General features: G+C 42.3%; 1 protein-coding gene across 6 annotated transcripts; it reads left to right on the forward strand.

The window, feature by feature from the left end:
* Positions 1-401: 401 nt before the first annotated feature.
* On the forward strand, positions 402-26,614 carry NAB1 (NGFI-A binding protein 1). Of its 6 annotated transcripts, none has more exons than XR_009819241.1 (9): positions 402-666; positions 6,073-6,906; positions 12,376-12,509; positions 13,527-13,578; positions 18,884-19,039; positions 21,260-21,401; positions 22,754-22,903; positions 23,929-24,220; positions 25,213-26,614. XR_009819241.1 is itself a non-coding variant. In XM_062002130.1 (9 exons), exons 3-9 carry the CDS (start codon positions 6,088-6,090, stop codon positions 24,018-24,020), a joined length of 1,545 nt encoding a protein of 514 aa, XP_061858114.1. In that variant the 5' UTR covers positions 402-666; positions 2,246-2,337; positions 6,073-6,087; the 3' UTR covers positions 24,021-26,614. The 6 variants fall into 6 exon arrangements, 5 of the variants coding, with proteins under 5 accessions (XP_061858114.1, XP_061858113.1, XP_061858115.1 ...); XM_062002130.1 differs by adding an exon at positions 2,246-2,337 and having other exon boundaries at positions 23,929-26,614; XM_062002129.1 differs by having other exon boundaries at positions 23,929-26,614.
* The last annotated feature ends 412 nt before the right edge of the window (positions 26,615-27,026 follow it).

Consider the following 27,026-nt stretch of genomic DNA (forward strand, 5'->3'; position numbering starts at 1 on the left):
ACGGACCTCGGGGCGATCTCAACCCCGGCGCCCAGCGAGACGGTAGTTTCCGCCCGTGCGAGCGGAAAGTTTGAAGCGGCGTTAGCCCGTGGGGCCGCCCGCTTGGTCGGGCGCAGGGCTGCGGAGCGCGTCCCGGACGCCAGCGAGGGGCGCGCTGCCGGGCGGCGGGTGCTGGTGCCGCCCCCGCCCCGCCAGGCGCTGCGTCACGCGGCGGCTGCGCGTGGGCGGGCGGCGGAGCGCGCGCGGGATCTCCCCATGTGACCGCGCGGGCGGGGGCGGGGTGTGTGTGCGTGTGTGTGCGCGCGTGGGGCGGGGGCCGGCGGCGGGGCCAGGGCTGGGCCCGGGGGGGGCGGGGGCGCCGCAGGCCGCTCCCTTCCTCCCTCCCTCCCGCCGCCCGCCCCCTCCCTCGGCCTCCGCGCACGGCAGGCGCGGCCGGGGCCAGGCGAGCTGCGCAGGGCGGCCGCGCGGCGCCCCCACGGCGGCAGCGAGGCGGTGGCGGGGACTGACTCGCCCACCCGCCCCGTCGATGGGAAAGGAGGAGCCTGGGCCGGCGGTGCGCAGGCGAGGGGGGCGCTGGCAGGAACTTCGGCGGGGCTGAGTCTGCGGCGCCGGGACGGCATCGAAGGAAGCCCCGGGCAGCCGGCGGCGGTGGCAGCATACTGCAGAGTACGTGCGCGACGGTCGCGGGGGGCTCGGGGCCTGGGGACCTGGGGCAACCTGGCCCCAGCCCCGCGGGGGCCGGCCAGAAGGAGCGGGCGGGTCGTGCGTGGGTGATTCCCGGAGAAATCCGGCACGGGGCGGGACGGCGGGGGAGTGGGAGGAAAGTACAGAAACGTCCCCGCCGTGTCCGCTGCAGCGCGGGGGGGGGGGGGGGTGCCGCAGAGCGGGGGCGGCGGGGCGGGACGGACGGGACGGGACGGGTGGGGGCGGTGCCCCGGTGGCGGGCTGCCGGCCCTGCGCGAGGGCACCGGGGCGGAGGGGGCGGCGCTGTGGTACCGGCCGCCTCCTGTCCCAGGCAGTGCGGTGCCGTACCCCTGCGCGGCCTCTTCCGCCCCCCGCCCTGGCCAGCCCCCGCGCAGTGGTTCCCTGCGCTTCGCCCGACCCTCGGCCGATGGTGGGACGTGACGAGCAGTCGGCGCTCGGTGGTTCCGCAGCCCGGGCATCCGCCACCCTCCATGTAGCCGCTACCGAGAAGCGGCCACCGCCCCCTGAGGGATGCCGGGCCCCGGCTCGAGGGTGTTTTTTGTCAGTGGGCTTGGCCGCAGCGAACTTGGTGTGGAGGCCGCGACCCCTCAGCGTTCCCGCCGGGTCGGTGTCCCTCGCGTCGGGGCGGTCCAGCGGCCTGCCCGGTCCCGGCGTGGCGGCGCTCGTCCTCCCCGGGGCAGTCTCGGTGGGACGCGGGCACCAAGCGGGCGGGAACCGGGAACTATCTCGGTCTCTTTCTTTTTTTTTTTTACACGTTTCATTTTTTTCTATTAGTTGCGGTGCGATACGCATCTGTATTTGAATGTGGAACTCAATAGGTTGTATTTTGGCACCTTTCAGAGCTAGACAAGACTGTTTAATTTGCTAAGTCTCACTTCTGCTACGTGTAATTTTCTTCTGCTAAAAGTCCTTTGGAAACGCTGCAAAAATGTAATGAATATGCAAAGCAGCCATCTCAAACCCAAATCCGGTTTGTCTTCAGAGACTTTTCAAAACGCTCAAAGTGATCAAGATATATAATGAAATAATCACTTTTGCCTACAATACAGAAATGTGATGTTTCACACTTTCTCCTTGTGTGTGTTCCTCATTTAATTAGTGACAGCTCAAGTGTAATTCACCTGAAATAAAAATCTCTAAAGATCAGTTTGAGTTGCTCAATGACTTTTACTTCTAGTGCAACCTTAAAAAGCAGCAAAACGGCTAGGGAAGTCCTTGCCCCGTGATCGAATCCTGCAACTCTTTAAGTTTTCACTCTCCCAATACATCACCCACATCCACCACCTGCTTACTGCAGACACCTGTCGTCCTGCCACCTCCGGGAAACGTGCAGCTTTGAACTGGGACTAGGCAGAATGGGAAGAAATGGGTGTTTTCCCGTGGTTAAAGACGCTAAGCTGGCCTACTGCCACTGCTAGTTGTGTTGTCTTGATAGAGGGAGGTGGTTGCAGGAAAAGGTTGTGATTCCTGCACTGATTGTTTACAAATATTTAGTAGTGCTGTGTGGTGTTTCTGTGGTTTTTGTTTTCCTTTTTCCTAGGACTTATGTTTGTGGTCAGAGTTAAGGTGACATCCAGCATTTGGAGAGGAGGGCATGGAGTGTGGGGGTGATAGGCTGTGGATGTGAATGAGGTAATGTGGAAAATCAGAATGCATGGTTGTGGGTTGCAAAAGCTGAGCAAAAGTCTAACTTGTGATTTCCTGGTTTTTCTGTGGCTATAACAGTGTGCAACCTTGCATGTGTTTTAAAGAGCTTTGTCCATTACAGGGAGTTTCCAAGCTTCTTTGTTCTGTATGTGCAAAACATAAAAGACAGCCGCTCTTCCCTGAATGTTCCTGCACTCCTGACTGGTCTGGACAGTGAGCAAAGGAGAGGGAGAAGCGGCAGCCGAACTACAACCTCTGCATTCATTTATTCCTGCAGCCCATGCCATGCCAGCTTTGTGTTCCCATCTTTTGCTGTAGAAGGATTTGCAGTTGGCCATACTGTAGAGGGTGTACTTGCTCACTCCCAGGACAGCAGATTGTTCAGGTTAACTTCTTGGGGTTTGCCAGAGGACATCACCAGGCTGTTAATCCCAAGCCAGGTTTGTTTGGAGTCACACATTAGATGGCCTACGTCTTGCTGAGCAGGCTGCAGAAGAGGGGGAACACATACCGTGTCCCAGGGGCTGGCCTGAAGTGCTCTCCTCAGTGAGGAGTGTACACGAGTCTCCTGCTGTGAGCTTGCCTTGTGTCTTCTCCTTGCATAACTTCTTTTCATGCTCACCCTTTGTGCCAAAAGCACGGCCCCTGCTGCACTAAGAGTTGAGAAAAATAGTGGTTGAAAGCAGTACTTTAGGTCTCTTCGATGCAGCTTAAAGGTCAACCAAAAGATGCGCGATGCTGAGACTTGAGTGGGTGTGCACAGGCGTAGGTAAGCAGAGCTGTGTGTCCTTTGGGTTAACGGTCTCTGCTTTCTCAGCAAACCTTGTTTGTTGCTTGTCCTCTTCCTAAGCCTCATCTTAATCCTCCAGGTCGAGTAGCTTACCTGCTTTCCAGGCTTTATAGGTTGTGAGGTGAGCCGAACCATTGGAGTAGGCCAGCAATGTCTGGAAAAGCAGGGTCGCTGTTGGCAGGGTGAAGCTGTCTCGAAAAGGGGAGGGAGCCTTCCCCTTGTGAAAGTATAAAAAATACTTGGGATATTGTTGACGTGAGTGCAGAAGTAACTCCATTTAACGAAAGAGAGGTCGAAAAGAAGTGTTTGAAAATGCCTTCTCTGCAGACGTCCCTAGCAATTGTCAGTGGAAAAATTGCATGGCCCTGATCTCAGGGGTTACTGTACTAAATCTGAAAAACAGGATTGGTCTTTAAAGTACAAAAGAAAGGGATTTCAGTGTTGCTTTAAATACGAATCTCAGGATAGTCTGAACTGTGGACTCCCTACTGACACCTCCATAGTACATACTAATCCAGTTTTATCTGTTGTGATGAGATTTGTTGATTAGAAACTTCTAGGTAAAGACAGCTCCTGGACGGCTGCTGCTCTTCCAGCCTGTGGGCTGGAAAAATGAGCTGCATGCCTTGCCTGAAGCTCTTGGGCTGTGCGTAATTTTGCTGCCACAGTCCTCCCAGGATTCAATTTAGCTCTCTGCATAAAGTCCATTTATGTAGATTTTGTGCTAAGACAAATGACTTTCAGAGCAAATGGGTGTTCTTTGTAACGGTTATATAAATTCATTTGGGGTATTAATGGTTGAAAGTCAACATAATTTGAAATGGGAAGGTAGGAGCATTTTACTGAAATGCCACTAAATGGTAAGCTCTTAGTTTTTGTTTGTCTTGTCAAAATTTGTATGGAATTGGGTGGGTTTTTCTAAGAAATTCTTTGAAGTAATGACATTTTAAAAAATACTAAATTATGTACCTTTTAAAGGATTACTGTAAGTGATGTTCCTCATTTTCCTTGTTGCCTCTCACATTTTTAAGTGTAGACAGTACTTAATTTTTTTCTGCAACTGACTGTTATTTTCAAAAGCTAAATGTTATTTCTAAATTACATAGCTCTTAAATGTTTCCAGTTTCATCCTGAGTTCGGAGTGCGCAGTTTACTAGCTCTTGAGCTCCCCAGCAGCTCCTTGAGGTGACAGTTCACACCTAAATGGCTATTGCTGTCCATTCTGTTTTACAAACACAAAGAATATGTGCAGATGGTAGGTTTGGTTTGGGGTTTTTTTGTGCTTTTTGTTTCTTTTCTTTCTTCCTGAACAGATTGTTTGTACGTGTCCTGCTGCTGCCACGTACATTTTTGTGAAGTTTCTGTTGGCCTCCTAATTTTACTTTTCTCTAGTAGTGCTTAATCAAAGTTTTGTGGTAAAAGCCTGATCTTTTTGATGCCTCCTAAATAGAAGTTAGAGTTTCATTTGTTACATCTCTACATTTATTTTGAGTTGCTGAAGAAAAAAGCACATATTGGAAAAAAAAAAAACCCAAACCCAAACAAACAACCCACCCCCCCAAAAAAGCCCCAACAAAAAACCCCCAAAACCAACCAACCAACAACCCAAAAAACCTAATATACAAAAATACATATTGTAAAAATAATTTCTACATCAGTTTTACTTTTGGTTATCAGTCTCTTGTTGTCCCTAAGCATGCATATATTCCTATAGTGAAATTTTGGGAGGAAGGGAGTTGCACATTAGTTTCCCTCCCAGTGTGGGCAAATGGTTCGGTAAGTGCTGTCCTGTAGGTTACGACTGGGGTTTTTTTTTGAAGTGCGATGAGACAGTAGAGCCAGGCTAATGTTAGTAGACTGGCTCCATGTTTTAGTTACTTTACCAACCAATTATAAATTACATGCTTTAGACCTTATTGATTGGTGCTTTAGCTTAATATAGTAATACTGGAAATTATCTGCTTGTAGTTGTGAAAGCCATCACAGAGTGAAGAGGGATATGTGTGAGATCTTAGAGTTCTCTGAAGAGTTTATTATTTGCAGGATAACTGTGGATAGCAGCTTTTATGAAGTTGAAACTTGTGCAAATGTGTTTTTCTGAAGCTGTAAGGGTAGAAATACTGCTGCAGTTTGTCTGTGGGGAGCCCTTAGAGCAAATTGCTGAGTGGTATTCCACATAACTGTCAACGACACACAGGCCTGTTAGCAGCTGGAAAGGGCAGGTGAATGCAAAATAACATTTTTTACCTATGTCTGTTGGAATCCATTGTGTTTTTTTGTTTTGTCTGTGGATGTTGCTGCCATAAATAAGATCAGCAAAAGGCATTAGCTTCTTTTCATGTGAAATTAAAAAAAACTGTGGAAATGCTAGGTTCTGAAACACCCTTTTACTGATCCAGCTTCCTAAGTCCTCTGGGGTTCTGTGAAGCACTTTTCTCCTTTGCTTCCTGTTTACAGTCCTCCATACTGCTATGGGGCATAATGATTTGAGAATTAAGAAGAATCTAAACTGATGAGCTCTTTTTATTCAGGGTATCAAGTATTCAGTAGTTTTTCAGAGTGTTTTGCTATAGTTTTGATCTGAAGATATAACAGTCAAGTAGAAACAGTGAGCAATATTGAATTACATTCTTGGGAGCAAGCATGAATGGGAATGCTGAAAACAAGCTGGCTTCATCTTTGAATCATCTTTTTTGTAGATGCATTGCCACTATCTGCTGATTTGTTTTTTCACAAATGTTTCCGTTAAGTTAACTTGTCAAAAAATAGAGCTTTTGGCTCTTTTTTCATTTCTGTATGTGCTGTCATTATGAGAGAAAGAAATCCTGTCCTCTTAAGTGGACAGCCTTACAGAAAGGATGGGTGGTGGGGGGAAAGTGTCTGGATGTCGGCATTCTGGTGCTCATCTTCTCTGGCTTTACCATTTGCAGGTGCTGTCATCCGTGATGGCGTCAGCTCTACCCAGAACCCTTGGAGAATTGCAGCTATATCGAATACTACAAAAAGCAAATCTCTTATTCTACTTTGATGCCTTCATTCAGCAGGGTGGCGATGATGTCCAGCAGCTCTGTGAAGCAGGTGAAGAGGAGTTTTTGGAAATCATGGCTCTTGTAGGCATGGCTAGCAAGCCGCTTCATGTCCGAAGGCTGCAGAAGGCTTTGAGAGACTGGGTCACAAACCCTGGTCTTTTCAACCAACCTCTCACCTCCTTACCGGTTAGCAGCATTCCAATATATAAGCTGCCGGAAGGGTCTCCTGCATGGCTGGGGATATCCTGCAGCAGTTACGAAAGGAACAGCAGCACCAGAGAGCCTCACCTGAAAATTCCAAAATGTGCAGCCACGACATGCGTGCAAAGTGTGAGTGCAAGCAAATCTGATGTGGTGGGGAACTTATCGCTGCAGAGCGGCAGCGAACCGAGGCTCTGGCAAGGACACCACACCACAGAGAGTGAACACAGCCTCTCCCCAGCTGACCTGGGCTCGCCAGCCTCGCCAAAAGAAAACAGTGAGACCCTGGATGCTGCTGCTGCTCTCTCAGTTGCCGAATGTGTAGAACGTATGATTCCCTCCCTGCCCAAAAGTGACTTGAATGAAGTCAAGGAGTTACTGAAAACAAATAAGAAACTGGCAAAGATGATTGGTCACATCTTTGAGATGAGTGACGAGGACCCTCACAAAGAGGAAGAGATCAGGAAGTACAGTGCAATATATGGCAGATTTGACTCAAAAAGAAAGGATGGCAAGCATCTCACCCTCCATGAGGTAAAAATACCTTGAACGACAGTGGGCTTCCTCCACTGTCCCTATGTCTTTTATGAGATGCTATTCACAAGGTACACATTTTGTATGGGCACTTCTCACCAGGTTATGAGACTTGTACATCTTCCAGGACCTGTAGGCAGTTGTGCTGTAGAATGGAGATCTCGGGTGCAGTAGAAGTGCCCTTTGCTGGGTGGGAGTGTGGCTGCATGTGCTGGTGACTTCACCTCAATGTCATCAGCCTACTCAGTCAGCGGTGCAGCCTATCAGACAGAGGGTTTCAATAGTTTGGCACTGGAATAGTGAACCAGTAGCACACCGAGGATGGCCTTCAGGGTTCTAGGCACCAGCTTGATGTTCCCCTGTGCTTTGAGAGTAGACTGCTTTGGAAGATTAAGAGCTAAAATTGCTTGTGTCTGGTAACAGGATCACCTGGCTTGGTTAGTACCCTCAGCTGCCTTCTCTCAGCTTGAGACCCTGCTCTGTAGCTTGTACCCTTGAGGTAAAAATAATCTGCTGATGAGATCTCTAAACCTGGTGGGGTGGGCTGTTTTGTGTTTGAATTGGGATGAAGCTTAGTGATACAACCTGAGGGTTTTTTTTGGACACGGTAGTTTTAAGCCAGACAAGTCAAGTGCAGATTATGTGAGGATGAGTGGCTGTAATTTGGAGGTTTAGCCTTTAATACCGTTGTAGCATCTTTTCCCTCTTGTCCTAAAAAGTCTGTGTAGGCCTCCCTCACTTCTCTTCCAGCATTCTTGAGGCTCACACTGCATATGTTGTAATGTAATAGGTGTGTCTCTGTGGGGAGTAGTTCCCTAGTGCCAAAGTACAGTACAAGAGGAGAACAAACATTAATTCAAAGTAGTGCCAAAGTGCTGTTGATATGAATGCTGCATCAGCATTTTCATGGTTAACAGTGATTGCAAAATTTCAGTTGGATTTAAGATTTGACTTGTAAGGCTTAGCTCCCAAAAGGAAAGGCAATATTTGTGTTACAGGAGTGCCAAAAAAACTGTACTGGCTTTAGCCTTTTTTGCTTTGAGAAGAAGTTTTGTAGGTGTGTGATCTATAGCTTAAGACTAGGTTCTCTTTATGCTTCTGTATAGGTGGGCAGAAGCAAACAAGGCCCATTTCTTTACATTTTGGTAATGTACTTATGTTTATAAGGCAGCTGCACATTTCCAGCAGTGACTTCGCAAGGGCTTTTACTAGACTAGGTGCTTCCAAGGACACTTGATGCATTTCTGCACAGCTACATTTCTGCTACACAGTTTTAGTTGTGCAGCTCTCACTTAGGTGTTTTGTAGCTTTATGTTGAACACTTCTGATCTGTGAATTCATCCTGCAAAAACAGATCTTGCCTTACTCTCCTGACCTTGTGGAAGTGTCTCCCATAAGAGAGTAACTTAGGCAGGATTTGAAAGGATTGTGTAGATGCCCTGTGTACATTACCGCAGAGCTGGGATTTGGAAAGAGAGGGTTCTTGCCACCTGAGGATGGAGGCAGTCAAGATGTATGTGTACAGATGTGCACTTTCACAGTCTTCCTCTGAGATACTAGCTGCAGAAAACACTCTGAAGTCTGGGCAGACTTCTTGTAGAATAATTTCCTGGCATCCGGCAGTGTGAATGTGAGGTTGGTGCCAAGGGGCAGCTTTTGTATCAGGCACGTGGTAGGCTCAGGAGTGGCTATACAAAGCTGGAGGAGCAAATAGTGGGGTGGTAGTTTGAAGGAGTAGCAAAGAACTGGAAGAAAGGACAACTGCTCTGCCTAGTTGATTTTTTTTTTTTTTTAGCACTGCATTACAGATCTTTACTACATCATTATAAAACTGTGTTTAAAATAGGAATGAGAGCATGGTTTGGCTTCAGGAAATATTTCTATTGCTTATTACAATTAAGGGAACAAGATCAAAGGAGTATGTGGTTGACTTATGCCTCATGCATTTGGGGCCTCGCTGAACTTGATGGGAACTGCACACATGCAAGAAAGACGAATTTGCTCAAAGTTTTGTCTTGAACAGTGTTATCTCCATTTTAATTTTAAAGCAGAAGATAGACAAATAGTAGCAGTGAGACCTTTTTTGTTGTTGATTTTTTTTTTTGGTTTAAAATCTTCTAAACTAGAGTTTGCACTTTGTATACTCAACTTCAATGGATTTTTGGTTTTGATGGCTTAAATTATTTGCTGTTCAGAGGGAAGGACCGTAAACAGCCAGGGAGGTAAGTTTCTGCTTGTCCGGAGATTCTTCTGCATGTGTTAATACATTCCAAGACTCTTATTCTGCCTTGCAGTTCAAGGTTTCTTCTTGTAGCTGGCAATGGTTAGCTGAATCAATTTCACTATGAATTCTAAAAGCCTAAGTAGTGGTTATCCCCTTAGTGTAAAGATCAGGGTATCCCTAGTTCTTCAAACAGTGGAGTTGCATGCAAATAAAAATCAAACTTGATGGAATTGTTACTGGTGAATTAGTGGAAATGTTGTCTGTTTCAGTTTGAACACTGGAGGGTCTCAGAGGGCTTGAGCAGCCATTAGAGGCTGGTGAGAGCTGTAGACACTGAAGTGGTTTGGAAGTATGTACTGTTGATAGGATTGTCTGCATTAGGCACTGATCTAGCACTAAATCTGATGCAGAATCTTTTAGACACTTCAAAACTAATAAACATAGTGTCCTTAATCCATCCCGTCATCTTGGTATTACACAGCTTTTCAAGCACAGAGAGCACTTTAAACATAAAAGTTGGACTGGAGGAGGGATGAGCACAAGGCATGTCCTTGAACTTGGTGACCTGTGTGTGTTCGAGTCAGATTTGTAATTTACTTATTAATATTTCAGTGCTTGTCTCTCTACCTATAAAACAACAACAAAAAAATCTTACTTAATAGTGTGGGAAACAGGAATAAGAAGTGCAAGTAATAAATTTTGTCTAGCTCGGTCTCTTGCTGACTCATCAAAACTGAAGGGCTTGTTATTCCATTATGTGTTTTTTAGGGAGGGAATCTATGAACCCCATCAGATGGGAGTGTACCATCCCTCTCTGTAGAACCTATATGCTTATGTGCTATTTCATATCATCAAGGCTTCCAGCAAACAGAAACTTTATTTTTAGGCATGTGATACTTTCTGTATTTTCTGTATTTTCAGTATCATTCCTTCTGAAAAGGCAGGAAGCTGTGATGTACTTCTGTAAGTCTGGGTGTGACCTAAAATAAGAAACCAGGAAAAAGACAGACAGACATTTAGCTTTTCTCATAAATTAGGAAAAACAGCATTTGCCTACAACTACCCAAAGCATTTTCAGTCATTTCAGCTCTTTGCAAACTCTCAACACCTTATTGAGGGGTGAAAAAAAAAATCTCAAATTATTTTGTCAGCATTAGCCATACTATTCATCCTCAGCAAAGTAACAGCTGTCACTGTTACAGAAATTAATGCTTCCTTTGCATGGTAATTCTTTTAATCAGTGTTGTATTAGTCTTTCATATCTTTTTCTTTTTTCCCCTGTGTTTTTTCTGAAAAAGTAGACATTGTAGGACAACTGTTCCTGTCTAAGGGGTAGTAGTTTTTTATTTTAGTGCACTATATTGTAGGAATATAGCCTAGAGATGTTTCATAGATTAAACTTCCGACCTTTGTACATCTGATCTCTGTGAGATTTAGTCTCTGTATGGACAAAATTAGGATCAGCCAACATACCTAATTTGCTTGTTAAAGACAAGTTTGTACTCTGACTAGCATTCAGGCACTTGAAGAAATGCCCTATTCATAACAGAGGCTTTTATGCTAAACACAGGAAAAAATGCTTATGAGATAGCAGTTCTGTGTGAGGCTTTACTCGAAATACTGCACGGGCACAGATTGCTGAGACCATCTCAGCTCCTCTGATACATGTTTTTGTTCTTCAACCTCCTTGGGAAGCAAGTGCCGCATTAGACATTACATTTTTTTCTAATCTGGATGATGTGAAGCACTGCAGTGAAGGAAGCATGGTTGTGTGTTGTTCCTGTCGTATGACAGCTTCCATTCTTCAGGGTTGGAGTACGTGGTGTTTTGGGTGAGTTGCTGGCTTCTGATTTGATTCAAAAGTAGCGTTCTGCAGCATGGTAGAGAGAGGGGTAAAGGAGACAGTTTCTTTTCCTTCTCCCAGGAGATGCCATTTAACTGCAGACCTGCTGATCTGGCCTCAGCTTCACCTCTGTCCACTTCCATGGAAAGCACTTTTTGTACCAGCAGTGTTTTTGGTGTCTGAGGTCACGCATGTGCAGTCCTGCCCGTCCTTAGCCTCATCACCCTGTGCACTGCCAGATCAAGGGCCGGGGGTGGCACATCTCCATCTGTCATGAATATGCTGACTGTGCTCTGGAAGAAGTAGCTGCTTTGTGATATTCACTAGCCTGAGAGAGATACAGAACATGCTGTTAACAGTAGCAGTAAAGCAACTGTGCTCCTATTTGTGAAAAGCCAAGCCCGTTTGAAGCAGCTTAATTTCTAGAAATAGAGTTGTGGACACTTTGGAAAAAAACACCTATAGTAGTCTATTGACCTCTTGCTGTTATGCCTTATTACAAGTGTTGTCTCTTCAGCTGAGGAAGAAGTGAAAATGTCTCCAGCCCCCGCTTACTGTGGAAGGAGCAGGAAATTTCCTCTCCAGCATCTCAGTTTCAGTGCTTCTCATTGTGTTAACAATTTTGTTGTTTGTCCATTCTGTTGACCGTAGGCTTTTCAGACATCAGTATTGTTAAGCTGGTGTAACTCATGACAGTATTGGCACTTCCAATAGGCTCCTGAAGAGCATTGTGAAACCATTTTGAGCCTTAAGGCTTTTTTTTTTTTCCTTCATGAAGTTATTGCCAGCAGCAGAGACACTAGAAATGTGTCCCAGCAGGCTCAGGAAAAACATCCTTGAAACAAGTTACATTTGATTCATGCCTGAAGATAGTCTTCACAAACACGAGGGTGAGAAACATAGCTAAAAAAAGTTTAATCGTTTCTTAAACTATCACCTTCTACAGAATTTATGCTGTATTCACCAGGGAAAGCCATCTGTACCCACACTGTCAGGATTTTTTTTTTTCCTCCCATGTCCTGGGCATATTGCGTTTATAAAAATAGTATTCCCTGTAAACCAGCCTTTGGGAGCCAAACACTGTGAACACTCAGAGCTACTGTTTTATACTGAGATTTAATTAATGCTGGAAAGAGGCACATTGAGAGTGTCTTACAATAACATTTTTCTTTAAGGGATGTTAAATGTACCAACTACATTTTTATCTTTTCTCCTCCCAGAGGCTTAGGAAGGGTATAAATAAACTGAAGAAACCCTCTAGGGTTTAGTATTCAATTATAGGTAATTTTACTTGCAGTTGATTTTTATTGATTTTTTTTTTTTTTAATTTCAGAACAGATTCTTTTACAAGCACAATGGGTGACAGTATGCAAAATGATGAATCTCTGTGTTTAATTTCCAGCTAACGGTGAATGAAGCAGCCGCTCAGCTGTGCGTGAAAGATAACGCGTTGTTGACCAGGAGAGATGAACTCTTTGCGCTAGCTCGGCAGATCTCTCGAGAAGTTACGTACAAGTACACTTACAGGACCACCAAGTAAGGCTCTAATTAACTAGAAGGACTTCTGCTTTCAGCAAGATGATTAGTCTGATGGCATTTCTTCTGAAACACTAGAGATACTTTCTTCTTGCTCTTTAGCTAGCAAAGTGCTCTTCAGAGGACGGTAGAATGCTATTTAAGTCATGAAGCCTTTAAACTGCTCAAATTTAGCTGTCTTGCATGACCTTTTTATTTGCTCTCTAGTTTTCCCGATTTTGCTGTGATAGTGCATCTGAGAGGCTGGCATTTCAAGTGTTGGAGGCATTTGTGTGTTTTGAGGTTAATGTAAATAGGCAGAGTAGCCAAAGCTTCTCAATGTATGTCTTTTTTTTTTTTTCCCATGCTCAGATTTGGCATGTTAGTTTCCAGGGAATGAAAAACATGAGGTTGTAGGGAGTGGCTTACAAACTTACATTAAAGAAACTGAAGCTGAGACCTAATTTCAGCTGTTACTATTCTGTTAAATTAACTGCTGTTATGAGACAGTAACAAAGTCTTCACAACTTTTAAGTACAACTGAAACTGTAAAAAAGTATAATTGAAAGTCCTGATACTTTCTATATATTGGTTTTAATTTTTTTATATTGCTTTTAAACGTTAACTCCCTTACGTGTAACATGATACCCTTTCAAAATACATTTTCTTACGCTTCTAGAGAGCAACAGAAAACCATAAGAGGCACCTTTCTTCCATAGTGATTCATGTAAATATAGATCCATTCTGGGAAAGCCACACCGAAGACATTTTTGTAATTGTCTGTGCTCAGGTATCTTTCCGTTCAGAAAACGAGTACACAAGTCTTACGACACATTTAAAAACAACACAAGATTCTTGTATTCCTCTGCTCAAGTGATGTTTACTGCCATGTCCAAGTGAATTGGAGGCTTTTTCTGTGCATCTCACTGTTTCTTGCCTGATTTATTTTTTCCTTGACTCTGTTTTTCATTGTTATTTCTGCTGGTCAGGCATTCCTGATGCACTGTTTGCTGATGGTGTATGTGTCTTCTCTTCTAGATCTAAATGTGGAGAAAGGGATGAGCTGTCACCGAAGAGAATCAAGATAGAGGTACAGTATTGTGACTCCTGTTTTCACCTATGCATGCTAAAATTCACTTTTGTTTTGAAGGGATCTGTCTTAAGGAAATTTGTCAGAAAATATTTAACAGAAAGTTGATGGGTGTGAGAGAGAAGGGGAGAACATCAACACCATCTCTGCAAATGTAGATGTTTGATAGAGGGAAGCCTGTAGGAGCAGGGGTAAAGAGTAGGATTTGCTTTATGGTAAAGTTGCTGTCAGTGCTTTGCACTCTGAGTGAGTAGGAGGGGGAGGAATGGGTCTGACTGACTTCTGTGGTGGAATAAGTGTGAGCACTGTAGGAAATGTCTTCCCATAAGGCTTTTTGCTTTTAAGCCTGTGTGAGGTAGGGTTTGCTTAATTCACTTGAGTCAGCTTTTGGTCATGCTCAGAATCTGGAGTTTTGGATAAGGACTGATGGCAAAATATTAGCCATCTCTGACTGTGCTATGAACTATAAAACCGATCATATTGAAAAGTTAATTAAAGACTAATTAAAAGCTAATTAAAGATTGTGTGTGTGCCTGTAGATATTAATTTAGGGTTTGTGTAATTAGTTTTGTGTATAAAGCACATGTATATCTATTGTATGCACCTGCACAATATGTTGCCTAGTGAAATGCATGTTCTACTCAGAGTTTCTTATTAGGAGTGCAGGAGTAGCATATCTATAGTTTACTTTTTTCTTCCATTATCACTGCTGGAAGGGAAATTTTAGACCTTTTAATCACTCCCCTCCCCTCCAACTTTTGAACACGTACACCATGACACAGATATGCAATATATTATTTAAGTGTATGAGAAGCTTGCAGCACGTTATGGAATGTGTTTCTCACGTGTAACTCAATCTGTGATTAATGGGGCACCAAATCCAAGGTGTTCATTTTTTTTCAGTAGTGCAGTGCTTTGTTACTTGGACAGGGTCGTTTGCTCTGCAGCAATCCCAGGTGAGAGCAGTCAATTTGAATAGACAGAGAGTTCATCTATATTTATTTATTGAAGTTCCATCAGACTGTACAGTTTTGGTTAGAATGTATATAAGACAAAATATATATGTGCATTAAGTATTTACTGGTAGCTTTGAGTCAGTAATGTCATTTACAGGTGTTGGGATTTACTCTTGACTGATGTTTGTTCCTTGAGCCTCAAAAAATTGCAGGGAAAAGTTTCACTATCATCTGCCTTGACCAACACGTTGCAGGATGGTTGCTTGAGTCTCCTCTCTTTTGTCCAATCTAGTCCTAAATTTATAAGAGCTGGAGTGGATCTGCTGCTCCTCTGCTTGAAATAGTATTTCATTGACTATTAGAGTTCAGCATTAGGAAGTTTTGTCTTCATTCAGGAATAATTGATGATGAGCAAGTCTCTAAAGTGACACAGTACAAGAGAGGTGCTTTTTTTTTCTACAGATCTTCATTGAAAGAAAAAGTAAAATGAAAATCCTGAAAAATAAATTCTGAATCTTTAGAAGGTTTGAAGAGGAGGAAATTTGGGCAGCCTTAGGGCATATACATGCTCTTATTTTCTGCGTGGTGAAATCTTAAAGAGTCTTGAGGCTTTCTTTCTCTGGATGCTTTTTAGTTCAGCACATCTGAGAAAATCTTTTCTTCTTAACTAAAATTACCAGTCATGTTTTTAAGTGCTTGTGAAAATTTCATGTCCTAACTGTGCAAATGACTGTTTCAGAAACAGCACGTTTTCCAAAATAGGAAATTGAAAATTAAACTGAATGAGATAATGTTTTATTTGATAGCACAGCGTTATTCATTATGAAATGACCAGTGTTGTTATCAGTATAAATGTCTTTTTCCTTACAAGTTTAGGAGTTTTCTAAGGAGTAAACCATTATTTCGGTGCATTATAATTCTGAGGTACACTGTAAATCATGGACTTTTCTTCAAAGGAATGAAAAAAAGATGCAGTACTACATAGTGGGATCACTTCTACATGTGGTGTTTTGCCTTCTTGGGACTTGCATTTTGTAAAAAACAAAAGATTTTAAAGTACCATGTTTGAGGATTTTGTGGGGTGTTGAGGGGTTTTTTTCTTTGTTTTAAGAAAGGTAGAGGTTAAAAGGAAATGGTAATAAATGCTGTAAATTTTTCCTTCTGTCCTGGATTAGAGTTCCTTATATTGTTTTTCTAGCTGTAGTGCTTTATTGTGGCTTTTTTAGCTGACTGGCATGTTGACACCATGCAGAAGATCTGAGTATGGGTGATATTTTTGTGGTTGTTCTTGTAACTAGCTCTGTCTTTTTTTTTTTTCTTTGGCGAAGGTAATTTTGCTTTTCTGTTTTAAGGCTAAACTCTGTATTTTAATTCACCATTCTTTTACCCATTAGTCATTAATGTCTCTGCTGAGCATGGTATAAAAAAACTAATGCTTGAATTTGAAAAGACCTCACACCCTGTTTGCATAGTGTGAAAGATTACTTAAAAAAAAGATGATTTAATTTCCTGAAATATAATAACACTTAAAAAAAAACCTCCAGGGAAGCTCTGAAGGTCATCCTTGAGCAAAGCTAGCAGAGCTGTGTGTGCAGGCTGCAACATTGCCGGCTTACGGCCACCATTGTAAATTTATCCTCTTCATGAATATGAACCTCACACAAGCGTTACAGAGAAACAATATACCACAAATTACATCAAATTACCTGTAAAAGCCTGTGTCTCTTCCCCTGCAAGCTCTCCCCCTCTTCTTCGTAGAGTGGGTGGGCGAGCTGTGGGAGTGAAGTGTAGAGAGAAGTGAAAAAATTCCAGGCAAATGACAGACTAAAGGTGTGGAGGGAATGAAAAAAGAAATGGAGTGAATTGGGATTTGGAAGCAGATTATAAAAAAAGGGCTGTAGTTCCTAAATCTGCTCTGGACAAAGAGCAAGACAAGCAAATAGAGATGGAAATGATGGTACATCTTGCTGCAGAGCCAAGGATTAATCCTGCATAGGTGTTGCAGGGCGGGGGCACCCCTTATTTTTGTCACCCCATGACTCAGTAGCAGCACTGCTCAAGCAGTGAGCTGTTGTGGCTCTGGCTTAGAAAGCCAAGCTAGTCACAGGTATATCATGCACAAGTCACGGAGGGAGAGGCTACTTATTGCTGCTGCTTTCTGTCGAGTTGACAAGGTTCCCCTTCAGAGTCACTGCAAACAGCCAAGTGAGCAAAGAAAGAGAATTTTGCTGTCTGTGGTAGAAAGGAATTGTTCTGTGTGACAGTGTCTCCATTCAGCTGAACAAGAGGGATGGGAAGAGCTTGCAACACCTGATTTCACAAGCTTGGTGGGAGTCAGGGGGCACAGGGCAAGAAGACCTGAGTGGAGGCTACGAGGAAGCATCTTCCCTTGGTGCTGGGATGAGTGGAGGGAGAGGAGAGAAAAGGCCCACCTCCACCATTGCTGAGAAGGTTGAAAACCAGTCCAAGTGTGGGATTTATGTTTTTCAGAAAAACAGCAAAAGCAGTAGAAGCTACTGTTTGCCTGGGAAAAATGTCATTAGAGGGAGCAAAAAAGCACATGTGGGACTGAGAACATCTGTTGCACAAAGCTGTTTGAAAAACAACCTAGCAGCAGCATGGCAAAACAGAAATGATGCAGTGCATGCAGCAGGCGCTCCTGACCACAGAGGGAAAGGGAACCTCCAGGCAAACCTGGTTCTGGGCAGGTGGTCGCAGGGCCCAGCCTGCTCCTGACTGCCAACAGCCAGCTGAGGGGAAGGGCTCCCAGGGTGACCCAGAACTGACAGCCAACTGAGGGGAAAAGCTCCCAGGGTGATCCAGAACTGCATCGTCATCCCAGAGTTCTCTGCCTGACTGACAGGTGACAGTCACGGCAGCAGGCCCCACTTTCAGGAAACAGTCTTTGTTTTTGTATTGGCAAGTGATCACAGAGAGGTTTTAAAGAGCTGTGTTACCTGTTTTGTTTGCAAAAATAGGATCCTAAGTGATGGGGTTTTGTGCATTCAGTTTCTCATCTTCCTACACATAATCTTTTTTTCTCTCCCAAGCAAATTCAGGTCTAACTATGAAAGTGATCAATGCTCATGGAAATGTGCTGCAAAACCTTTGTTTCTAGAGCATAAGGTTTTGTGACAGTTTACACAGTTGTGAAATTTTGCGTACATGTTGGGTGGATAAAAGCAATATGCTATTTTTTTTTTTTCTTCCCTGAGCATAAAGAACAGCTTTATTGGCTTTAAGTTGCACTGAGGGCCTGCCTACCACTCCGCAGGTCATGGGGCAGCCTGCCAATAGCATCGACCTTGTAGTCCTTCCCCTCTGGGTTTTCTGAAAGAGTGCTTGTCTTGTTCTTGGGCTGTAACCCATTTGTCCAGCTATTGTCAAAAATCTTGTTATTTACATTCATGTGCCTCTAGAATCCACATAGAGCAAACCCACTTAATTTGGTATATTTTTGATACCTGGGCCTATGTATCCTCAGTGACAGATGTCACTGTTTTCACATTTGGGTCTGTCTTAAGATCCCTGGCTTCCTCTCACATTTTAACAGTCCTGTATACTGTGCTTTTGTAAATGTTTCTGGATGTTCTCTATTTTACATGAGCTTTCCTTTTATAATGATGAGCAGGATAAATTTCTCGTCTTGAACGTTTGCTTCGATGATTAATTTATTTTAATGGAGTCTGGCAGACTTTCATAGGAACTTTATTTGCTTTATTGGTGCATATACAAGCTGCAAGAGAGATTTGTATGTCAGAAGCATTTGAGACTGAAAGAACTATTGAATCATGATTTCCCATAGTATGTGAAGTCTTTTAAAATGATGATATTTCATTTTTGCGATACTAGCACAAGTTCTGTGTGAAATATGTTGACTTTCAGGAGGCTTTGCTCAGTTTCTCAAGGTTAACGTATCCAGCTGCTGTGCCTTGTTCTTGACTACACAGAAACTTGATTTTTGTTTTAAGAATATCCAAAGCTGCTGTATGTAGTGAGTGACAGAAACCATGGGCCTAAATCTACTTGGCAAGGTTGAGTGTAAGCTTGTTTAATGTCAGTGACAACAGTAGTCTGGATTCACCTGAAACTGAGAGAGATGAGATGTGAATGTGTATGCCATTTTAGATATATGTCAGTTGTTGTAGAGGGGCTGTGTGTGTGTGTGCTGTGCACAAATGTCAGTGAAGTGGATAGCATAAACATGTAGATTGCAGTCCAGAAGTTTCACAGAAGTTGGTGAGTGTTTTGTTGTGGTTTGGTTCTGGGTTTTTTTTGAGTATACAGAGGGTGAAGAAAAATCAGTAATGTGTCCCCCTTGGTGTTTGGTTTCTTCTTATGCTCAATAGGATGGTTATCCTGATTTCCAAGACACAGTACAGACACTCTACCAGCAAGACAAAATGCCTCTTGCTTTGGCAAAAGGAAAGAGTGAAGACTCAACAGCTCTTAATTCCCAGGTAAACCAACTACGCTACACCATGAATAATACAGGCCATGTCCTTGTAAGTTGATTTTCATGTATTATTTTGCTGACTAAAGTAATTACTGTCAATTTTCAAAGGCTACCTAGCTTGGCTGTGATTGCATCACGCTTAATTTGAGTTTACTTTCTAAAACTGTTCTGACACAGTGCTACAGCTTTACCCTTACTTGTTCCAAGGAGGTCTAGCGTAGTAAGCTTGAAAATATGTGATTGCCTATTGGGAGCAAGTAGGGTACTATTGGTACAGTATGTGGTGTGTTGCTTGTGTTACTAGCTATAAATGGAAAGTTCAAGTTACTGAGTGTAAATGAATAGAGTAGGCAGTCCTAGAGTCCTCAGTTCTGACATTTCCTGTAAGAAGGCCAGTATATTTAGGAAATAGTGAACCTCTGGATTCAAGAGGATAAATTGCCTTTCTAAGAAGGAAGTGCAGTATTTTCGAGTATCCAGAGAGCTTTTTATAAATGAAGACAGGTTTCAGATTCTTTCTGTGTCTTTTCTGTAGTATATCCCAGCCCTGAGGCATCTCCTACTGCCAGTTGTTGCCAGGGAGGGATATCATGCTAAGTTGCAACACATTTATTTTGTATAGCTGATTTGGGCAAATGTAGTCACTCCTGTTTCCTGAGACTAGATGTGTAACCTCATCACTTACCACCTCCTATTGCAAATTAGTATATGGTCATACAAATGTGTTCATTGTGATACATCAAAAAGCACATGCTGCATGCTCTGATGTCGTGTAATGATTAAACAAACTTGATTTTTGCAAGCTTATTTTCATCTTGTTTATGCTGTATAGTTTTCATTGGTCACTGCTACGTAACAGTGGACTAGAGATTTATTAGAAGATTAAATGTATCTGCAACTCTACAGATTTTTCTGTGGCAATCAGAAGCATCGTTGCAGTTTAAAATTCAGGGTTTATCCCAATCAAAGATCAAAGATAGCATGGATGTGAAATTGTGTATTCTTTGTAAAAATTATTTTGTACTTCTAAAGCTGTAACAAGAGTGACAGAGTAGCAAAGTTAAGACTATTTGAAAATAGTTTCTTTCTTTACCTACCTCCCAAGATGAAGCTTGAGCTGTCAGTGTTCTTCTGCAGAAGAAGATGAACTCTAACCCAGAGTAAGTGAATATTAGTCACATCATTACTCTGCTGTCAGGGTCATCACTGTGCTGAAGAAGCTCAGATTTTGTTAGTCTGTTAAGGTGTCACTGTATTTGTAAATTGTTGAACTATGCTGAGTAAGCAGGCTTTCATGGGATATCAGGGGTTTTGTCATCTCCCAAGAAAAGTGAAGTGCTCTGCAATCAATAAGCCACTGTCCTAGTTGAAACGATTACAGTATTACCTGAAAGATATTTTTTTTTTCCTTATCAGTCATAGATGTTTAGTTTGTACACTTTCTGTTCTTATGTTCATTGTGACACTTCTAAGTTAACTTTCTCAACTTGTGTTTTTCTTTTTATTTTTGCAAGATGCTTATTTACATTCTCAAGAACAAGATTATATTGAAAGTTAGAATTCTCTTGGCATTAAAGTCAATGACAAACATTCAGACGCCATTTCCTCCCACGTTGCACTGCATTGTTTAGCTTCACTCTCTAGAGGTGTATAGGTCTTGTTCTTCTTCTAGACAGACATTTCACACCTTTATCCCCCACAAACATACTGTCATCCTACACTTTCAGAATGGCAGATTTTTAAGCTTGTGTAGTGCTGTTTCCTAAAATAAAGATTCCAAGATGTCTGGTGAAATCTTGGCATAAGTTTTTAGCAGATGTTGCCATTGCTCTTGGAATACTTTTTGTAATACTTTGTGGAGGCATATATTTGAAAAGAGCTAACTGGATAATGAAGACATTATTTTTTCCTTTTCTTGAGATTCTCGTCATGTAACCTGCAGTTCTGAAGTGTAGAAAGTGTTTTTTGTGTGTTTTTGGAAGAAGAAAATTCGATGTCGCATTTCTGTGTGGATGAAGTACAGCAGTTTGCATTTTAAGTATTCTTGAGTGACTCGGGCATACAGTATGAAAATCTCTATAGGTGCAGAAATATTTTGTTTGCTTGATAGTTTTGAAGAAACTGTAAAGCACACATCTGTACATATGAGTCAACAAAACCCTATATCTAGGATGTTAGTCTTATCATCTGATGTTGTTTTTCCCCCCCGTGTTTTGACTCACTATATGTATGTATATAGAGAAAAAATTTTCTTTTGCTTTATTTGCAGTCAGAAAAGGTGATGGCAAAACAGATGGAGTTTCTTTGCAACCAGGCTGCATTAGAGAGGCGTCTTTCCACGGGGTGTTACAGACAAAACTCAGAAGAGCATAGCCCCAATGGCATGTCTTTAGATAATGCTGATGGACAAGGTATGGTAGCTTCCAGGCACAACGTTGCTGCCAGCAAATGCATTTGATATTATGCAACCATTGTCAGCGGTTATTTATCTAGTACAGAATACTGAATGGATGAGATCTCTGCCCTGAAGTGCTTACAGTCTAAATAATGCAATCAGATGTACAGTCAGGTTCTGCTTAATGTATCTGGACAGACAGCTTTCCCTGTGGATAACGTAGGGAGTGAGGAAGGTCAGGTGCACTGCTACTGCTGAGGGCAGAACTTGGCTCTAGCTTTATCCTTTGTTTTGACAATAAAACAGAATGTTGCATTTCATAGAATCATAGAATCACAGAATGGTAGGGGTTGGAAGGGACGTTTAGAGATCATCTAGTCCAACCCCTTTGTAGAAGCAGCTCCACCTAGATCAGATTGCACCTGGAACGCATCCAGGTGAGTCTTGAAGACCTCCAAGGAGGGAGACACCACACCCTTCTTGGGCCTCCCTGTTCCAACCTGCTTGTGTTCTTGCTTTGTGGAAACGGAAAGTAAAGCAAGTAATGTAGTTGGTACTGCTCTTTGTTTACCTAATGGTGCAGTCTAGGAATAAAAGCTGAGGAGCTGGCTTTGTAAAGTACTTAGAACCAAGCAGATTCTCATGATGTTCTAGCTTGTTATTCTTCACAAAGCTTACAGTTTTGTGATTATCTCTCTAGTTTACCAACTGGCTATTCCTTAGCTTGAATTAATTTTAGGAGTGTTTGTTTTGTTTGAACACTTTCTGTTTGGCTTTTTTTACTGTTTTGAAACGAGACAAAGTGTTATAAGCACAAGAAGTAAAACCAGAAATTCTGTATCTGTTTTTCAAGAGCTAGTTTGTTTAAGGGCCGGGAAAGAGATGAAGCAGAGGGAGAAACTAAGGGAATTCATAGAAGTAAGCAGTAAAATTTACGTTCTCATTTGTGTGTGTTGGTCAGGCAGTGCAGTACACAAGTATACAGGAAGAACTAGATGTGTGGATCCATCTCTTTTTGACAGTGCAAGCTTCTTCATGGTGTTTATCTAATGTGCAGTGGAAGTGGGAATTTTTAGGATCTCAAAGGGGTTGTGCAGTGGGAATATGATTTTTTAAGGATCTCAAAGGAATTTTTGAGCAGAATAAGAGAGATTTAAAAATAAAAGAATTTGGGGTGTTATGGTTGAGTGGCCATTTGTAGCAGTGCCTGTGGAATAGTGTGCAGAGCAACGTATTTACATAAGCCTTGTTTTGCTAGAAATCTTCCCTGAGCAGCTGGAATTTGGGATATGCTTTTGCTGTCTCTGCCTGTTATTTAATACTGCTTTGCTTTTAATGCATCAATGTTTCATTATGTACACCTTTCAGGTGAAAGACCACTGAATCTCCGTGTGCCAAATCTGCCAAGTAGGCAGTTGCAGCACATTTCACTTGATGGAGAGCAGCATGTTGGAAAACCTCTGTGCAGTGATTTGATCCGGCTTTACCCCAGTGGTGAGGCCAAGTCCCAGTCCTCTGGTTAGTGCTGTCTGTTGTAAATTACCCACCACCTCTTACAAAGCCTGTGATGAGCTTACAAATAGATGATGTCTCTGAGAGAAGAAGCTAGAAGTGCAGTGTTTGCATGTAACCTTTTAAGCAAGGCTTTGGACAAAGCTTCAAGAGGAGTGTTACTTGCTGATCTGGAAGCAGACTGAGTATTATTTGGGACAATCTTAGAGGGTGTAGTAACTAGATTGAGATGAGCAAGTTCTGGCACGTGTCTGTGCTTGGCCCAGCTATTACCATTAAACACTTATGTTGCTGTCATTGTGATGCAGTTTGATTATAACGTGGCTTCTCTCTGTATAAAGGAATCAGATTTTTTATAAGAAGACTTTTTAAAATTCTGGTTTCTAGAGACATAGCACTAATTTGTGAAGCAAATCATACAGTTATGTCTTTTGAACTGGATTTCCCATTCACTGATTTTTGCTCTCTGGCAAATTTGTCATTTACCTCTGGCACTGGGAGAAACTCATTCTAGATTTGATAGAAGACACCATTTCCTTTGGGATATGTTATCTGAGTAGTTTTTTCTGTTTATCAGCACATTGAGATAGAGAAAGGAATTCTTGACACTTGAGGAAGAGCAATAAAATCCCACCTGACTTTGGAAGATGCAGTAAGAAAGATTATTTCAGACAAGGTGCAAAAGCAGCTGTTTTGAAGACTGGGCAGAAGTTTATATCTTCCACATGTATTTTGTATATTTATGTAAGTTTGTATATTGCAATTGTAGCTCACCTTTTCTGCAGTTTGTCCCAGTCCCAGTGGTAATTCACGTAGTGAAATGTCTAGTTAGGGATTTTTACAGCGTCCCTTTAAAAATGCAAGTGAAGAATACATCTCCACCAAACCCTGCTCCCGGAGAAAGTTGAAGTAAATCTGCAGTGATTGCTCTGTCATCATTGTGATGTAATTGAGGTGATTCTAAGCCAGATGGGTTCAAGCAGTGTTTTTAACATCTTTTTTTTTTTTTCTCCTTTTTTTTCTTCATGCAGAAGGCCTTGGTATTTTAAAGGATTTTCCTCATTCGGCTTTTAACAACATGGAAAGGAAGGTCATAAAAACAGAACCTGAAGACACAAGATAGTCATTCTGCTCTGGAAAATGGTGTCGTAGTCAAGAACAAAACTTCACGGGAGAGAAAAAAAAAACAAAACGAAACAGCCTTAATAACCAGTGTTGCCTCATTCGAAAAAGAGATTTCAATAGCCAAAGCCTAAGAACTGGTACAGTAAATCTGTGGAAGCAGGAAAGCAAGAGACACTGCGAACTAAAACAGTAATACAGGTGGATAAACCTTCCTGTAAAAGTGGTTTTATAACGTGGGAAGATTCACAAATTAATATTGTGGGTCTTCATTATTTAAGAATGTATTATGTATTTGTATAACTTATCAAAGTAAATCTAGATGTCGGGACGTGTATTGAGTCCAGTAGATGTGGCTACAGTTCATTTTACTTGAAATTTCAATGTCTTCTTTACGTGTACCTAGCTTAGATATGGTTGTTAAACATTTGAATTACAAATCCTCGGAGAACTAGGAATGCGAACCTTGTGACACAAGTAACAGCAAGTTTGCAACAATGTTTGTAGAAAAAAGGAAAATGCATAAAATATTTCATGGTTTAAAATGTTATGTTGGATATAGCATTTGCTAGACCTAGACCCTGATTCTGTATTATAGCAGATGTACTTGACACTTCACTATCGTTACATCACTTGCAATGGTTTCAGCAGCCTTTGTGTAACACCCTTGGAGCATAATACCTGCCTACAGTTCAGGAGCCTAGAAAATGCCAGTTGAGAATTTGGAAGAGTCCATAAGATTGCCTCCCGTTTCGTGGGGAAAAACTATGGCTTGATATACTGTGCAATTACTAAAACCTCGTTTGGTGGGAAACCCAAGAGACCAAGTAGCATGGCAGGGCTGCAAAAAATTGGGCTTCAGACCATTAAAACTTTTTGGACTTCTCTGTGGATCTTCAAAAAAGAAAAGCATCCTAGATATGGCAAAGATGAAATACGATGCACGAGTTATGCATCGGTGTAAAAGGTTGCGCTTGATATCCAGAAACCATAAGATCTTTTGGAGGAGAGAGACAAGGAGTTGTGCCTTTAGCACGTGACTCCTTATTAAGTGCTGTCCAGCCCACATGATTCTATGAATATACCGTATACTGCATACAGTACGCCAATACGTTTCTTTATATATGTGATTAACATCTGTACTCTTTATTTATTTGACAGTTTTTATTTTTTGTACATTTTCACTTTTGCAGATGTCAACATATCTAAGAAGAAGTAGTAGGCATGTAACTTGGGAATTTACCATGGTATGTTTGTGTGCATTCGCTTTCCCTCTGCGCAGTTTCCTCAATAAGAGCTGCTTTCCTGCACTCAAAGTAGTTACGTGCCTCAGTTTCTGGATACAGTTTTTGCCTACAACCTGTTCTGGAGGGGAGAGGCAGGGCTGAAGAGAGTGAGTTACGGTGCCAGTGGGTAAACTCCCTTATTCAGGTGTGCACTTCATGTCTGCAGTTTGCTCTATGTCCTAGATGTGTATTAACGATTCAGTCACGGTCCGTGTTGTACTGAAAAATGTGAGCTGAAATGTCTACACTGCAGTCTCTTATCACTGTAAACATATCTAATTATTTTATCACTTTTAATTTGTGGAACAAAGAGCTTTATAGTAGAAACACCAGTAAACAACTTTTTATACTATTACAATGTTTGGGTTTTTTTAAAAAAGTTTCTTGAGCTGTATGGTACTGTTTCATTTACTGAAGTATCTTTAAGCAATGGAGTTTGCAGCTTTGCTGTTAGAATAAGAGATTGAATGTGTAGTTATATTTCCTCTTTGCTGTTGTGTGAGCTAGTCATATGGATAAGGTATTTCTCCTGTCTGTAACATTAGCCGGCGCCCTGGTTAGTATCTGAGTAGCTTTCATGAGATGTGTATGGGACTTGTTCAAGGACAGCTTAAGGTTTGAACTGTACAGCTTGAGTCATAGAAGGTACCAAGCAACGAGATTCTAGAGATGCAGGAAGTGTTTTGGTTTTTCAGCATCTGGCACAATTGCAAGTTGTGCGTGGATCACAGAAGAAGCTCTTAAGGTTGCTGGTCTCTTCGATTAAAGTGAGAGGAAGGAAAAAGAACTTACCAAGCAGCATGCTGTTTCAGTTGAGTCCAGAATTTTTTGTAAACACTAATGTATTAAGTTTGCTATAAATTAAACTATATAACAGTTATATTTTTGAGTTGTAAATACAGTACTTTGTGTCACAACCAATTGGTTATCTCCAGAATGATATTTCAGTTTATAGTCCAATGGGCCATTTCAGTCTCACTAAGCTGGAAGCAATGTTTTTTTACTGATTTGCAGCTATATGATTTTATTTTTTTTAACCTGGGGTGGGGGTGGGAAGTACATTCTGAGATTGCACATACGTTTGGTAATAGCAAATATTCAAGCATTGGTCTTTCAATGACAAAGGTCTTGGCGGACTGCAACTTGGGTAGCCTCTGGAGTCACAGGCGAAGGCTTGCCCTCATCTGCTCTTGGAGGGCTGCTAGATTCAGGGTGCTCTGGATCAAAGGCCAGCCCTGCAAATGATACCTGCTCTTATTCACATGTTTATATTGTTGCTTACAAAATAAAATTCACCATGAGAACTCTTTAGTTTCCCCAGGGTTTCTTCTTTTTCTTTTTTTTTAAATTGTGTTTTCTAAAAGGAGATGTTAATTTCCTGGGGATAGGGGAGCAAGGTGTAGCTCAAAGCACAGCTCTCACTGGAGGAGGGCTTTTCCTGCTCTTATGATTGAATCCCCATTTTTAGGTAGCCTTTTGTCATGCACAGCCTGCAGGGCCTTAGTGAGCCAAGGTGAGGTGGGAGGAGTTAAACCCTGGCAGAGTCTGCAGCATGGCAGTCTTAAATTTAATGCCCTCTCTGCCTCCTGCACTTCTGATTTTGTGTGTGCTTGTATTTGCCTGAGGGTACAAACAAAGCAGGTCTGTTAGGAGGTGATACTTGGCAGTTAAAAGTGGTTGTTGGGAATCCAGGGAACAGCATGGCAGTCAAAGGGCTGCCT

The sequence above is a fragment of the Colius striatus genome, chromosome 9 (genome assembly GCF_028858725.1).
Source record: "Colius striatus isolate bColStr4 chromosome 9, bColStr4.1.hap1, whole genome shotgun sequence".
Classification (NCBI taxonomy): domain Eukaryota; kingdom Metazoa; phylum Chordata; class Aves; order Coliiformes; family Coliidae; genus Colius; species Colius striatus.